This window comes from Mustela putorius, unplaced genomic scaffold (genome assembly GCF_011764305.1).
Source record: "Mustela putorius furo isolate JIRA1106 unplaced genomic scaffold, ASM1176430v1.1 tig00003853_pilon_pilon_pilon, whole genome shotgun sequence".
Taxonomy (NCBI): domain Eukaryota; kingdom Metazoa; phylum Chordata; class Mammalia; order Carnivora; family Mustelidae; genus Mustela; species Mustela putorius.
In genome coordinates this window covers 57,687,303-57,702,113 of record NW_025422005.1, presented here as the reverse complement: position 1 = coordinate 57,702,113, position 14,811 = coordinate 57,687,303, and the positions used below count along the sequence as shown (strand labels likewise).

At 35.4% G+C, this 14,811-nt stretch overlaps 1 protein-coding gene across 1 annotated transcript in view; it reads left to right on the top strand.

Moving 5' to 3' along the window:
• Positions 1 to 14,811, top strand: part of ANKRD13C (ankyrin repeat domain 13C) — a 97,626-nt gene that overhangs the window by 17,411 nt on the left and 65,404 nt on the right. Inside the window, exon 2 of the mRNA XM_004763008.3 lies at positions 5,277 to 5,318. Coding sequence (XP_004763065.1) covers positions 5,277 to 5,318 — 42 coding nt within the window. The remainder of the gene's footprint in view (positions 1 to 5,276; positions 5,319 to 14,811) is intronic.

Below are 14,811 nucleotides of genomic sequence, written 5' to 3'. Positions count from 1 at the left end.
AGAGTGGAGTCTGCTGGAGATTTTCTTTCTCTTGCTCTCCCTCTACCCCTCCCCCCGCTCATGTGCTCTTTCTCAAATAAGATCTTTTTCTTTTCTTTTCTTTTTTTTTTTTTTAAGATTTCATTCACTCATTTTATAGACAGAGAAGCAGGCAGTGAGAGGGGAGGAAGTAGGCTCCCTGCTGAGCAGAGAGCCCGATGATGATGCGGGGCTCGATTCTAGGACCCTGGGATCAGGACCTGAGCTGAACGCAGAGGCTTTAACCACTGAGCCACCCAGGCACCCGTCAAATAAAATCTTAAAAAAAAAAAAAAAAGAAAGAAAGAAAAAGGAAATCAAATGTGTGGTTTATTTCTTTACTTTGTTAGATAAATGTAAGTTTAAAAACATTTTTTTAAAAAGGTATACCCCTGGGGATAAAAATATATGTTTATAAAAAATAAAAAATTAATTAAAAAAAAAACAAAAAAACAAACAACAACAACAACAACAACAAAAACAACAACAAAAAAGAGGCCAGGGAGCTGGCTAACCCTCTTTCTACCATGTGAGGATATAAGATGGTGGTTGTCTGCAACCTGAAAGAGGATCTTCACCAGAATCCCACCATGCTGGTACCCTGATTACAGAACAGAGGAAGAAACATTTCTCATGTAAGCCATCCAGTCTATAGCAATTTGTTATGGCAGCCTGAACAAAGACAACAAGTCATCAGTATCATAGTTAAGAATAAATATTTACTTATAATGTAAAATAAATAAATAAATAAATAAATAAAAATAAAAATAAAAAGGTATTAATTTTGCTACAAATAGAATTTAAAATATGTGTCTATATTCTGTGTTACTGCAGAAGATAAGTTACATTTTAAAATTCTAAATAAATAAGAATAGATAAGAAAAACAAAAGCACTTACAAAATAGGAGTCTCCCAAAGTCTGTTTATGATAAATAAGACTTTCTCTTTCTGTATCACATTAGTAATGTTCTTGCCATTGTAAGTGAAACTCATTGCAAAACTAGCTTATGCCCAAAGGTATTTATTGATTCATATAACTGAAAATGGTAGGGTAGGAGCTAGTATTGGACATACAGTTCTTGCAGGTCAGGACTTTTTTTTTGGTTGTTGCTTTGTTTTTTAAATAATCTCTTAGTTTTGCTGTTAGAGCTTCCTTCTTTTCTCTTGCAACTGAGCTTTATTTAATTCAGCTTTCAACCTCTGTACTTAACATTTTGTGCTGGAGAATTCTTTGTGGGAGGAAACTGTCCTATGCATTTTAAGGTATTTAGCAGTATCCTTGGCCTCTACTCTCTAGCTGGCATTAGCACCCCCACTCCTCAGTTTTTATAACCAAAAATGTGCTAGGCATTGCTAGCTGTTCTCTTGGTGTAAAATTGTCCTTGATTGAGAATCACTAAACTATGTTGTAGAGAATATTTGGTCCCATACTCATCTTAAAGCACTGTAGTTCTAGCGGTAAAAGACAGTCTTCCCTATGAGTTCTAATAAAAAAGGAAAGAAAGAAAAGAAAAAACTTTTGGAAAAGAACCTTGACCCAGGTGGTTGTTGTGCCATTTCCTGAAACATTTTCTAGTTGGATATCAAACTGGTTAGGTTTGAGTCATGTGTTCTCCCTGGTTCATGTACTTAGTGTATAAGGTTTGTCATTGAGGGGAAGGAGTAGGGAAAAATTTCCAAAAATAGTAACCGTGACATCTGTTAGAAGAAAAGGACTTTTAGGAGACACATCTAAAGGAGACGGGAAAAAATGGAAAATTTATTCTTGAGTTAATGATAAAAAAATATGAATGGCAAGATTAATTACTGATAAAATTGAACTTCAGGTAAAAATGACTTAAAAGCACTGAGAAAGTAATTGTGATAGAAGTTATAATCATTAGTGCTAATAAAATTATCTCATCTTTATGCATTAACAGTACCAAAGAATGGAAGGCACAGAATTACAGATTCGGAGAAAAGTTAGCAAGTAAAATAGAAGTAGAATTTCTGCCTATAGTAATAATAGACTAGATGATTAGGACTAGTCTTCCTTTGAAGCAAATAAGAATAAAATATTCAATTTAAGGGTATTGGAGATCTAATGAGGTAGAAGAGAATTACTGGGTCAAGATCTGGCAGAAGATGGAAATCCAAAGATTTGAGCCTTACATTTTAGGTTATTTTGCCTCAGTAGTTTTTGCAAAGCCAAAAGAAGTAGTTAAGAGGCTGAGCAGCACTTTTTATAGCCTCTCTGGGCTAAGAGGACAAAAGATAGAGTCAGGGCCTACCAAATGTGGGGTATCTCTTAAACACTGCTGTTTGGGCTGTGAACTGAGGAATACGAATGACCAAAAGGTAAATCAGTTCTGATGGAGGCTAGAGCACAGCTTTGAGTCATTTGTGAGGGCCAGAAAAAAAAGTCCGTGGGTTAATGAAGTATAGTACCCCCAGCCAACATGCCAAAAGCAAGTGGAAGTATCTGGAGGATTTGTTGCTTAGGCTTCCAAGTTTTTATATAGAGAGCTCATTAAATGCTATATCCAGTATATAATTAAAGATGACCAGCACTTTAAGGAAACTGAACAACATGAGTGAGAACTGGCGGGGAGGGTACCCATCAGAGCTTCATTTTTTGTAATTATTATTAGAGGATTTAAATATAATAGTATTTTTTATATTCTTGGGAGATAAGAGACAAGTTGAATATTTATTTAGTTTGAATATTTTATTTTTCAATAAAAATTGAAATCATGTATTTGAAAATGAACTAAATAGAAATTCTCAAATGGAAAATACAAGCTGAAATTCAAAGCTAAATAAATAGGCTTACTAACAGGTTTAGATCCTGAAGAAGACAGAATTCATGATCTTGGAAATAGGTTTGAAGAACATATCTATAATGAAAATGGAAAGGGAAAGAAATTTAAAAAACATAGAAAAGGTGACAAGTTCTACTGTAATTGAACCCCCAAAGAGAAGAGAAGAAATGGAACTAAGGCAGTATTTGGAGAGATACTTGCTGAGAGTTTTACAGAACTGTTGAAAGACACTGACTTGGAGATTCAAGAAGTCTGACCCAAGCAGAATTAAAAAAGGACTCCACATTGAAGTGAAATGGCTGATGATATATAGCCAGGAATGTCAACATTAATTTTAGAGGAGGGGTAGAAAGTTCTATGGCTAGGTTTTCATCAAAAAAGGAGATCATAAGACCAATATAGTGCAGGGGAAAAATAACAGCAAGTCAATAATTAGATACTCGGTACAGTGTTCTTCAAGATTAGAAGTTGAACACACATTTACAAATAAGAACCTGAGGGAGATCACTTATCAAACCTCCACAAAGGTTTTATTAATCTTGAAGGATATGTTTTGGATAGACGAAAAATGATTGTGATGGAAGGTTAGAATTAAAGGAAGTAATGTAGAGCACAAAAATGGTAAGTAAATCTAAATGAATGTTGACTCTTTAAGAGAAAAATTGTAGAACTAGATAACGGCCTGAAGGAAGATACCTAGCTCCCTAAAAAGTCTGAGCTATTTGGAAAATTGAAGTTTGTCTTTTTGGAAAATAGTCTTATACGGATAGCTTGGTACCTAATGAAGTTTACTTAAGTAGTATTGTGAGCAAAACCTCTTTTCTGGGGACATGCTTCAATGTATGATTATTAACAAAGTTTGCATATCTCAACTGGAATTCGTTTTGAGGTGTGAAAACTGCCTAGTAGCTAAGGGAAATTTTATTTTGGAAAATCATAATGTGAATTATATCCCCAAATCTTCTTATTGTTTTTGTTGTTCTAATATTAAGATGAAGAAATTGATTGTAGCCCAGGTTTTTGTTTTGTGAAATTATTTACAGAGAAAATATAAGTTTAATGAATTTATTAAACTCCTAAATTTTGCACAAAAATTGTATTTACAGCCAACAATTCATATTCCATTGTGCTTGTATTGAGCAAAAGATTTTGTGTGTGTGTGTTTACCATTTTGGTAGTTTTGTCAAGCTAAGAGATTGGTGTAGATCATATATAAGGTTTTTAAAAACATAGTCAAATCTTGTTTTATCCTGTATTTGATTTTTTGGTAAGTGTGCAGCTTTTATTGACAAAAATTGTTCATGTGGTACCTTCTGTAAAAATGCTAATATCTGAAAATTAGTATATATAAATTTATTCAGTAACTTTATTTTAAAATACTACTGTTGGGGCGCCTGTGTGGCTCAATGGGTTAAGCCTTTGCCTTTGGCTCAGGTCATGATCCTGGGTCCTGGGATCGAGCCCCACATTGGGCTCCCTGCTCAGCATAGAGCCTGCTTCTCCCTCTCCTGCCTGCTGCTTCACCTACTTGTACTCTCTATCTCTGTGTCAAATAAATAAAACCTTTAAAAAAATTATCTTCTGTTATTTAAAAAAAATTACTGTAGGTTTGCTTTCTTTTATAATCAAGATGTTTTTAGGCTACTGAGGTGGCTTAGGATGTCATTTTGAAATTAATCATTATATAGCAACTAATAGGCTATAGTCCAAACTTCATAGCATAGCCTCTAATCATCATTATCTTTTGCTCATCTTTCCAATTTCATTATTTACTATTCTCTTTACTGCCACTAGTATAAAATAAAAATTTGCTTCCTAAATATAAACTATTCTTGCATTTGAATTTAATTTGGGGGTATTGTTTTTGACATGGAATACTAGTCATTGTTGCTTTGTTTGCCTTTAAATTTCTAATCCATTTTTCAAGACTCATTCCACTCTATCCCTCTTCAATAGTTAATTGTATTTGTACAGGCAAAATTAGGAGCTATATTTTGTGTTCCATTATCATGCTATACTCTCTTCTGATAAATAAGAATAGCAATTATTTATTTTCATATAAGACTTCTGAACAAATTGAGGACTGGGATTAGGTCTTTTTTGGTATCTGTCCCCAAAGATGAGTATATAATAGGTTTTTAAATTGCTGAATGAACAAAGAATGGTATGATAAAGAAATTAGAAACAAAGGAGTCTATGACATCTATTGGGAGAAGAAACCTCAAAAGCAAACTGAGTATCCTTTTTAGGTGAGCGTTGAAGGGCGAGGAATACAATACGTTGTGGTTAGAAACCATGGCATGTTCTCTTTCTTTGAATTTGCCTATAAGGAAGATCATTTTGCAGTCACATTATTTTTGTTTCAAATCTGTCAGTGAAATTTCTGAAGGAAATAAAACCACCTTTAAATAAAATTTCCAATGTTTTTATACTAATATAATTTTTCTTTAATTTTAGGAAACACTCCTTTACATCTTGCTGTGATGTTAGGAAATAAAGGTTAGTAAATATTTCCTTTCTTATGTTTAACTTCACTCATGTAATTTCAGATTTAGTTAAAATTTTTAAATTTTGTTTTTTGAGTTTTTCAAAATCTACCTGATTATTTTATTGGCTAATTGAGTTAGGACTCAGTATATTAAAATTAATATTTTCTCATTTTCCGTAGTTTAACTTAAGAGTTAGTGGAAATCCTGTACTAATTTTATGCTTTTTGAAACTATGTTTTTTTCTTATTTTATTATTTTATCAAGTAAGTATTTATAATTTCCAACTATTAAGATTTATTAACTATTGTAATCCTTTTAATATTCAAAGAGTTTATAAGATTTTTAATAAGGATTGTTTTATATATCTAAACTCAGAAGACTAACCTTTTTTATGTAAGATGGAACTTGTATATTCTTTAATTTAAAAAAACCTTCATCGACAGATGATTTAGAAGATTTACTTAAAAAGAAAAGATTTTATTTATTTATTTGAGAGAGAGAGAGGGAGAGCATGAGTGGTGAGGGGGCAGAGGCAAAGGGAGAGGGAGAAGTAGACCCACTGAGCCGGGAGCCCAGATGCAAGCCTGATCCCAGGATCCTGAGATCATGACCTGAGCATAAGGCAGATGGCTAACTTACTGAACCACCAAGGTGCCCCTAAAAGATTTACTTTTTATGGCTATCCCTAGAAGTAATAAAATCTTCCCAGTGATCCTGGAAAGGGAGGATTTCAGGTAGTGGATCGGCAACATTTTGATGCTGGATTTTTAAATTTTAGATGTGTTTGATAAAAATTTTTAAAAACATATAGTCTTGGGGCGCCTGGGTGGCTCAGTGGGTTAGGCCGCTGCCTTCGGCTCAGGTCATGATCTCGGGGTCCTGGGATCGAGTCCCACATCGGGCTCTCTGCTCAGAGGGAGCCTGCTTCCCTCTCTCTCTCTCTCTGCCTGCCTCTCTGTCTACTTGTGATTTCTCTCTGTCAGATGGATAAATAAAATCTTTAAAAAAAAAAAAAAAAAAAAAAACATATAGTCTTAAATTTTTAAAAAGGGTATTGAAGTTTTGTTAACACTTTTCTTTCTGTTGATCTAGAAGTATCATTCTGGAACATCTGTTATTGTTACACGGTATAACAGATTTGGTGTAAACATTTGATCTGAATGTATGCAGATCCCAGGAGTGTAACCAGAACTTGCTTTGTTGAGAAACAAAATTCTTTTGTTAGTTTTTTTTTTTTTTCCATTAGTTTGGTTTTTAAGGTTATATGCTTAAGCATGTGATCTACAGACTGATTTAATTTTGATTTTAATTCTATATAAATTGGTGACTCAAATTTTTTTTAGTTCTTTTTTAAAATTTGGTTATACTTTTTTTTTAATTTTTAATTTTTTATAAACATGTATTTTTATCCCCAGGGGTACAGGTCTGTGAATCAGCACTCACCAAAGCACATACCCTCCCCAGTGTCCATAACCCCACACCCCCTTCTCCCAACCCCCCTCCCCCCAGCAACCCTCAGTTTGTTTTGTAAGATTAAGAGTCACTTATGGTTTGTCTAGTTATACTTTTTTTTATACCTTCTTGCAAGGAACACTCATTGAGTAACTTCTAAGTAAACAGAGATTTATTAAGTGGCTACATATTATAGAAACTCAAGAAATGAGGACTGATTATATCTCAGGAAGAGAAATGACCAGGACTATATGAGGAATCAGGCTTCCCGCCCCTGCCACATCTCTCTCTATGTACCTGCTATATGTCTATCTCCTATGGTGTGTCTGCTTTTTTTTATATATGTGTAAATTACATTTATTATATATAACGCTAAGAGGAAGACAAAGCAAATGTGATAAAATGTTAACAACTGTTGAAACTCAGTATGGAGTATTTGAGTGTTTATTGTGATCATCTTTCTATTTTTCTTTTTATTTGAAATTTTTTATAATAGAGTATTGAAAGAAAAACAGAAATGGCATTGTTGGGGCGCATGGGTGGCTTAGTGAGTTAAGCCTCTGCTTTTGGCTTGGGTCATGATTTCAGGGTCCTGGGATCGAGCCCCGCATCGGGCTTTCTGCTCAGCAGGAAGCCTGCTTCCCCCTCTCTCTCTGCCTGCCTCTCTGCCTACTTGTGATCTCTGTCAAATAAATAAATAAAACCTTAAAAAAAAAAAAAGAAATGGCATTGTTATGTTTTATCATAGGTTTACTTTAGCCTGTCTAAATCATATTTCATAGAACATTAGTTTTATGGCATACTGATAAATATTTAGAGGAAAATAGTAATTTCAGGTCAAATCAATTTGGAAAATAGTGGGTTAATAATGTATTAAGCAGTTTTTTTATTGTGGACTTTCTTAGAACTTTAATATGCTAATATGCATTGTGACCTTCTAAGATGGGACAGGTGGTGGATACATAGTCGTTGTTCCCCAAAGTTATTTGATTTTTTTTTTCCACATGTATCTTGAGAGACTAGAATTCTGTGGAATGTATTTTTGCAGAACACTTAGTTAGATGATTCAGGATCTGAAAATAATATTCACTTTTTCTGAGTCCTTTTCATCTAGAGTAGGTACTATAGATAATATGCTGATCCATTTACATTTTCTTTAGTTGCATATACTTTTTTGTTTTTTTCTTTATGGCGTTTAATATTTTTGAGATTTGCTTAAACAGGAGCAATACTGAAATGTGCAGTGGAAGATAAAACATCTACCTTATTAATTCTATAAATTAATTTTGCATTGTACCACTCTTCAGTCTATGGCAACCCATTCTCTTTTATCTTCTTCCTTAGAGATAAATATGCTATACCTTTACTGATATCATTGTTGAAGAAAAACTTGCTATTTGTATGCTTGTTTGTAAACACAGTAAAAGGACAAATAGTATTTGTTGATTGACTTAAAGAGGGATATCCTACGACTTTTGCAGTATTACCTATTTTTCAACATTAAAGTCTGATTTTTTTCCTGAATTTCTGGGTCTGTTGACCATGTTGGCCTTCTAGTCTGGGAAGTTGTTGAATTATGGATTTGAGTTGAAGTGGAAAGAGCATTATACCTAAAGAAGATTTCAGGAATCTTTAGAAGATGAAATAGAAAAGTAATCTTTATTTCTTTATTTCTTATTTCTTTATTTCAAACCAGTTGCTGCACCTTTTAGTATTTGTGCTGCCGAAGCGAGCACAGTGCTGCACCTTTTAATTCATTCTTCCGGATCTGCAGTTTTTAACCTTTTTTCCCTAAGATAACTCTAGAGTTAATATGATTTCTTACTCTCATTAGAGTCTTTCTCTGGATGTTCTTCTTTCTTTGCATTGTCCTATTTATCCTATTCTCTCTCTTTATATTTTATTATCTTTATAGCTCTTGCTTCTTTGTATGTGATTTCTGTTCTTCATAACTTCATTTTATTCAGTTTCCTCAGGTCCTAACTTCTTTGTGGCTCATTTATGCATTTTTTTAAGCCTTAGTGCCTTGTTGTTAACTATCTTGTTTTTTTATTACTCACTGTTAAAATTACTGGGCAAGGGATTTGATTAATCCTGCCTTTTCTTTTTTTAATGTATCAGAATATGTTATAGGTGACTGGAATATTTATGATTATCTGACTTTTTTAAGTTACTCATTTCTACATTGGTTGAATTGTGATGGGTAGCCATTCAGGCTTTATGGCATATTAGAAAACATAGCTGACGTGTCTAGCATATGTATAAGTCATACCTTATGCCTTAGTTTATATAACTGGAATATTGCTTTAAATTGTCCATCTTTTTAATAATTTTAAATTAAAAATTTTAAATGATTTTAGGCTATTAATATATACATACCAAAACAATAGAAATAAAACAGCACAAAGATATAGAAAAGTATCATCTCTTCTACTTTTTTCCCTGATGTAATTAACATTAATAGCCTAGTGGTATCCTTGTGCCCCTTTCTCCTTACTTATATCACATAGGGGCTTAGTTTGTTTTTACTGAAGTTGAATCACCATACACAGTACTTTGCGATATTTTTTTTTTCATGCAGAAGTTTATCATGAAATAGTTCTGTAAGTCTGTAGATACCTATCCACGTTTATGTTGCCCTAACTTCGTTATATGTACACACATCTATAGCTACTCACATAAAACCCCGTGATCCTAGGTTTCTTGGAGAATCCATTTTATTTATTTAAAAATATTCTTTTTAGCTGGGCTGTCATCCTTTTTCCTTGTTAACCTCCTTCTTTTTCTTTTTCAAAAATTCCAATTAGTTAACATACAGTGTAATACTAGCTTTAGTTGTAGAATTTAGCAATATGATCACTTACATACAATACCCAGTACTCATTGCAAGTGTCCTCCTTAATACCCACCACCATTTAAACCATCCCATTGCCCACTTCCCTTCCAGTAACCATCAGTTTGTTCTCTGTAGTTGAGAGTCTATTACCTGCTTTGCCTCACTGTCCCACCCCACGCCCCAAGTTCATCTGTTTCCTTCTTAAATTCCACATGAGTGAAGTCATATGGTACTTGTCTTTCTCTGACTTATTTCACTGAGCATAATATGCTCTAGCTCCATCTACATCATTGCAAAATGGCAAGATTTCATTCTTTCTGATGACTGAGTAATATTCCTCTGTGTGTGTGTCTGTGTGTGTGTAGCACACCTCTACTTTATCCATTTATTGCCCAGTGCGCGTTTGGGGTCTTTCCATAATTTGGCGCATGTACTCCTTCAAATCAGTGTTTTTGTTTCCTTTGGGTAAATACCTAGTGGTTCAATTACTGGATCATAGAGTAATTCTGTTTTTAACTGTCTGAGGAAACTCCATACAGTTTCCTATTGTTTTTTTCCTGTGTTGTTAATTTTAGCCACTCTGACAGGTCCAAGATGACATCTTATTATAGTTTTGAGTTGTATCTCCCTGATGTTGAGTGATATTGAGCATCTTTTCCTCTGTCTGTTGGCCATCTGGATGTCTTCTTTGAGAAAATGTCCATTCATGTCTTCTGCCCATTTTTTAACTGTATTATTTTTTTGGATGTCAAGTTTTATATGTTTTTTATATACTTTGGATACCAACCCTTTATCAGAAACGTCATTTGCAAATATATTCTCCCAGTCCATATAGGTTATCTTTTAGTTCTGTTGGTGGTTTCCTTTGCTTTGCAGAAGCTTTTCATTTTGATCAAGTTAGCAGTTCATTTTTACTTTTGTTTTCCTTGCCTCAGGAGACCTATCTAGAAAGAAGTCACCAGCTGATGTCCAGGGGATTGCTACCTGTGTAGGATTTTGTTGGTTTCAGGTCTCACAGTTAGGTCTTTCATGCATTTTGATTTTTTTTTTTTTAATACGGTGGAAGAAGTTGGTCCAATTTCATTGTATATTGCTGTCCAGTTTTCCCAACGCCATTTGTTGAAGAGACTGTCTTTTTTCATTGGATATTCTTTCCTGCTTTGTTGAAGATTAGTTGACCATATAGTTGCGGGTCTATTTCTGGGTTTTGGATTCTGTTCCATTGATCTATGTGTCTGTTTTTGTGCCAGTACCATACTGTTTTGATCACTGCAGCTTGGTAATATAACTTGAGGTCTGGAATTGTGAAGCCTTCAGCTTTGCTATTCTTCCTCAGTGTTGTTTTGACTATTTGGGGCCCTTTGTGGTTCCATACAGATTTTAGGATCGTTTGTTCTAGCTCTGTGAAAATTGCTGTTGGTATTTTGATAGGCATTGCATTAAATGTGTAGATGGCTTTGGGTGGTATAGACATTTTAACAATATATGTTCTTCCTATCCATGAAGATGGAATGTCTTTCTGTTTCTTTGTGTTATCTTCAGTTTCTTTCCTCAGTGTATTATAGTTTTTAAAGTAGAGGTCTTTGACCTCTTTGGTTGGATTTATTCCTAGCTGTCTTGTGGCTTTCAATGCAATTGTAAATGGGATTGATTGGTTCCTTGATTTCTCTTTCTGCTGCTTCATTATTGGTGTATAGAAATGCAGCAGTTTTCTGTACATTGAGTTTGTATCCTGAGACTACTTAAAGCCTGTATCAGTTCTAGCAATTTTTGGGTGGAGTCTTTTGAGTTTTCTATGTAGAGTATCATGTCTGCTGCCAATATGGAAAGTTTGACTTCTTTCTTGCTGATTTTGGATGCCTTTTATTCTTTTTTGTGGTCTGATTGCTGAGGTGAAGGCTTCCAGTACTATGTTAAATAACTGGGGAAATTGGACATCCCTGTCTTGTTCTTGACGGTGGAGGGAAAGCTCTCAGTTTTTTCCCATTGAGAATATTAACTATGGTTTTTTCATATATGATCTTTATAGTTTTTATTATTATGGACTTGTTATCTCTAAACCCACTTTATTGAGGGTTTTTATCATGAATGGATGTTATACTTTGTCGAATGATTTTTCTGCATCTATTGAGAGGATCATATGGTTCTTATCCTTTCTTTATTAATCTAGTGTATCACATTGATTGAGTCATTGTTGCAAACCACGAGTAAATCCCACTTAATTATGGTGAATGATTTTTTTAATGTATTTTTGAATTCAGTTTGCTAGTATTGTACTGAGAATTTTTGCATCCATGTTCATCAGGGATATTGACCTGTAGTTCTCTTTTTTAAATGAAGTCTTTATCTGGTTTTAGAATTGGGATTATGCTGGACTCATAGAATAAGTTTGAAAGTTTTCCTTCTGTTTCTATTTTTTGGAATAGATTGAGAAGAATTGGTATTAACTCTTCTTTGAATGTTCAGTAGAACTCCCCTGGGAAGCCATCTGGTCCTGGACTTTGTTGGGAGACTTTTGATTACTGATTCAATTTCTTCACTGGTTAATGGTCCATTCAAATTTTCTGTTTCTTATTGCTTGAATTTTAGTAGTTCATATGTTTCTAGGAATTTATTTCTTCCAGAATGATTTTTTTGACATATAATTTTTCATAGTATTCTGTTATAATTGCTTGTATTTCTGTGGCATTGGTTGTTATTTCTCACTTCTTATTTTCTTATTTCTTATTGCTTATAAATTTATTTATTTGGGTCCTTTCTCTTTTCTTTTTAATATGGCTGGCTAGGTGTTTATCAATTTTATTAATTTTTTCAGAGAACCAGGTCCTGGTTTCATTGATCTGATCTACTTTTTTTTGTTTGTTTGTTTTTAGTTTCTATATCATTTTCCCACTCAAATCTTTATTATTCCCCTTCCTCTGCTGGCTCTAGGCTTTGCTTTGTTTGTTGTTCTTTTTCTACCTCTCTGAGGTATAAAGTTAGGTTGTTTATTTGAGATTTTTCTTGCCTCTTGAGTTAGGCCTGTATTGCTATATACTGTCCTCTTATGGCTGCTTTTGCTTTTACCCAATGTTTTGGATCATTGTGCTTTCATTTTTATTTGTTCCCTTGTATTTTTTTTTTTTAATTTCTCCTTTAATTTTCTGGTTGACCCATTCAGTCTGTAGTAGCACTTTCCATGTATTTGTGGACTTCCCAAGTTTTTACTTGTGGTTGACTTGAAGTTTGATAGTGTTTTGGCCAGAAAAGATGCATGGTATGATCTCAACCTTTTCTTTTTTCTTTTTTTATTTTTAATAATTAAAAACAATTTTTAATAAACATATAATGTATTATTAGCCCCAGGGGTATAGGTCTGTGCATCACCAGGTTACAGCACTCACCATAGCACATACCCTCCCCAATGTCCATAACCTCACCACCCTCTCCCTACACCCCTCCCTCTGGCCACAGTTTGTTTTGGGACATTAAGAGTCTCTTATGGTTTGTCTCCCTCCCGATCCCATCTTGTTTCATTTATTCTTTTCCTACCCCCAACAAACCCCCCATGTTGCATCTCCACTTCCTCATATCAGGGGGATCATATGATAGTTGTCTTTCTCCAATTGACTTATTTTGCTAAGCATAATACCCTCTAGTTTCATCCACGTTGTCACAAATGTCAAGATTTCATTTTTTGATGGCTGCATAGTATTCCATTGTATATATACACCACATCTTCTTTATCCATTCAAAGAGTCCCCTTTAGTATTTTTTGCAGGGCAAAAAAGTCCTTTAGCTTTTCACAAAGTCCTCTAGCTTTTATTCATCTGGAGAACTCTTCATTTCTCCTATTCTGAATGGCTGTGACCTTTTCTTGTTTTTTCGCTTGGGATGAATTCCTCCATCTTGGCATTTTGTATAGGTCTCTGTCTTCTCTGTGTTAGAAAATCCTGTTATGCTTCCTGTTCCTGTGAGTAATGGCTTTATGAAGAAGAGGTCATATAATGTCCAGGGTCTGGCACTTGAGGAAGTGCCTCTGGTGTGTGCTGCCTGTACTCTGCTGCTTGTTTTCACTGCCCTTTCCCTCAGGTCAGTCCTCTACAGAGGCTCTCTTTGCCTCCAGTGGACAGTGTCTAGACTTGGCCAGAGTGGGATGAGTTTTAACTAGGTGTGCTCTGGTCTGTTTGTTAAATAAGACCTGATGCTATTTGCACTAGAGTTGAAGCTTTGCAGAACTCTGTGGTCAATAAATGTGGTGTGTGTGGGAGTTTGTGCTGGTCTTCCTGGGAGAGGGGTCTGCTCACTGGTCATTGGGCACACTTGCTTGAGAAAAGCAGCACCAGCAGAGCAGATGGGGCAGGAGCTGGTGTAAACATGTTAGGTAGGGAGTGTTGGTGCTGTGCTGTTTTCTGAAGTTGGTTTCTGCTGAGGGACCTGGGAGGGAAATGGCTCCAGCCAACTCCTTTGTCCTGGGAGAGGGGAGTCCATGCCTGCTGCTCTCAGGTAACCTTCCCAGAAACGCAAATAATTTCCGCTCATGTTTCCTAGCCATTTTTGCGATCCCTATTTTCATATTACCTGTGTCCAGTTTGCATGTCTGCCTAGAGCAGCACTATTCAGTTTGGGCTCTATCACAGTCAAGCCTGCTTACTTTTAAGATTTTAAGAGAGCATGCTGACATGAGTGGGGAGAGGGGCAGAAGGGGAGGGAGAGGTAGAGAATCTCAAGCCAAGTTCTCACTGAGTGCAAACCTGATTCAGGCTCAATCCCAGGATCTGGAGATCATAACCTGAGTTGAAGCCAGGAGTTGGATTGAGCCATCCAGGTGCTCCCAGGTCTGCTTACTTTTAAAACTTAAGACTTTAGGGACTTTGTTGCTGCCCTGGGCCCGACGCAGGTTTGACCCAGAAGGGCGGTGGTGCCAGTGGTAGAGGTGTGGTATTTGGAGCAAAGCATGCTAAACAGCTAGTTTCCAGTGTCTGGATTAGCCTCTGCACTTACACTGAGAGACAGGGGAATGAAATAGTGCCCATGGGCTCTTGTCCACAGAGAGACACTGCCATCACAGATGCACTCCAGGAAGAGTAAACGGTCTCCCTCCATGTATCATAGGTGATCCTCAGATTATGCTATCTTCCCAGGGGTGGCATGCCTGCCTTCTCTCCAGCAGTAGGGCAGTACCCTCAGGTCTTTATGCCAGCGAAGGCCGGAACTTCTAAAACTCCAGTCTTTG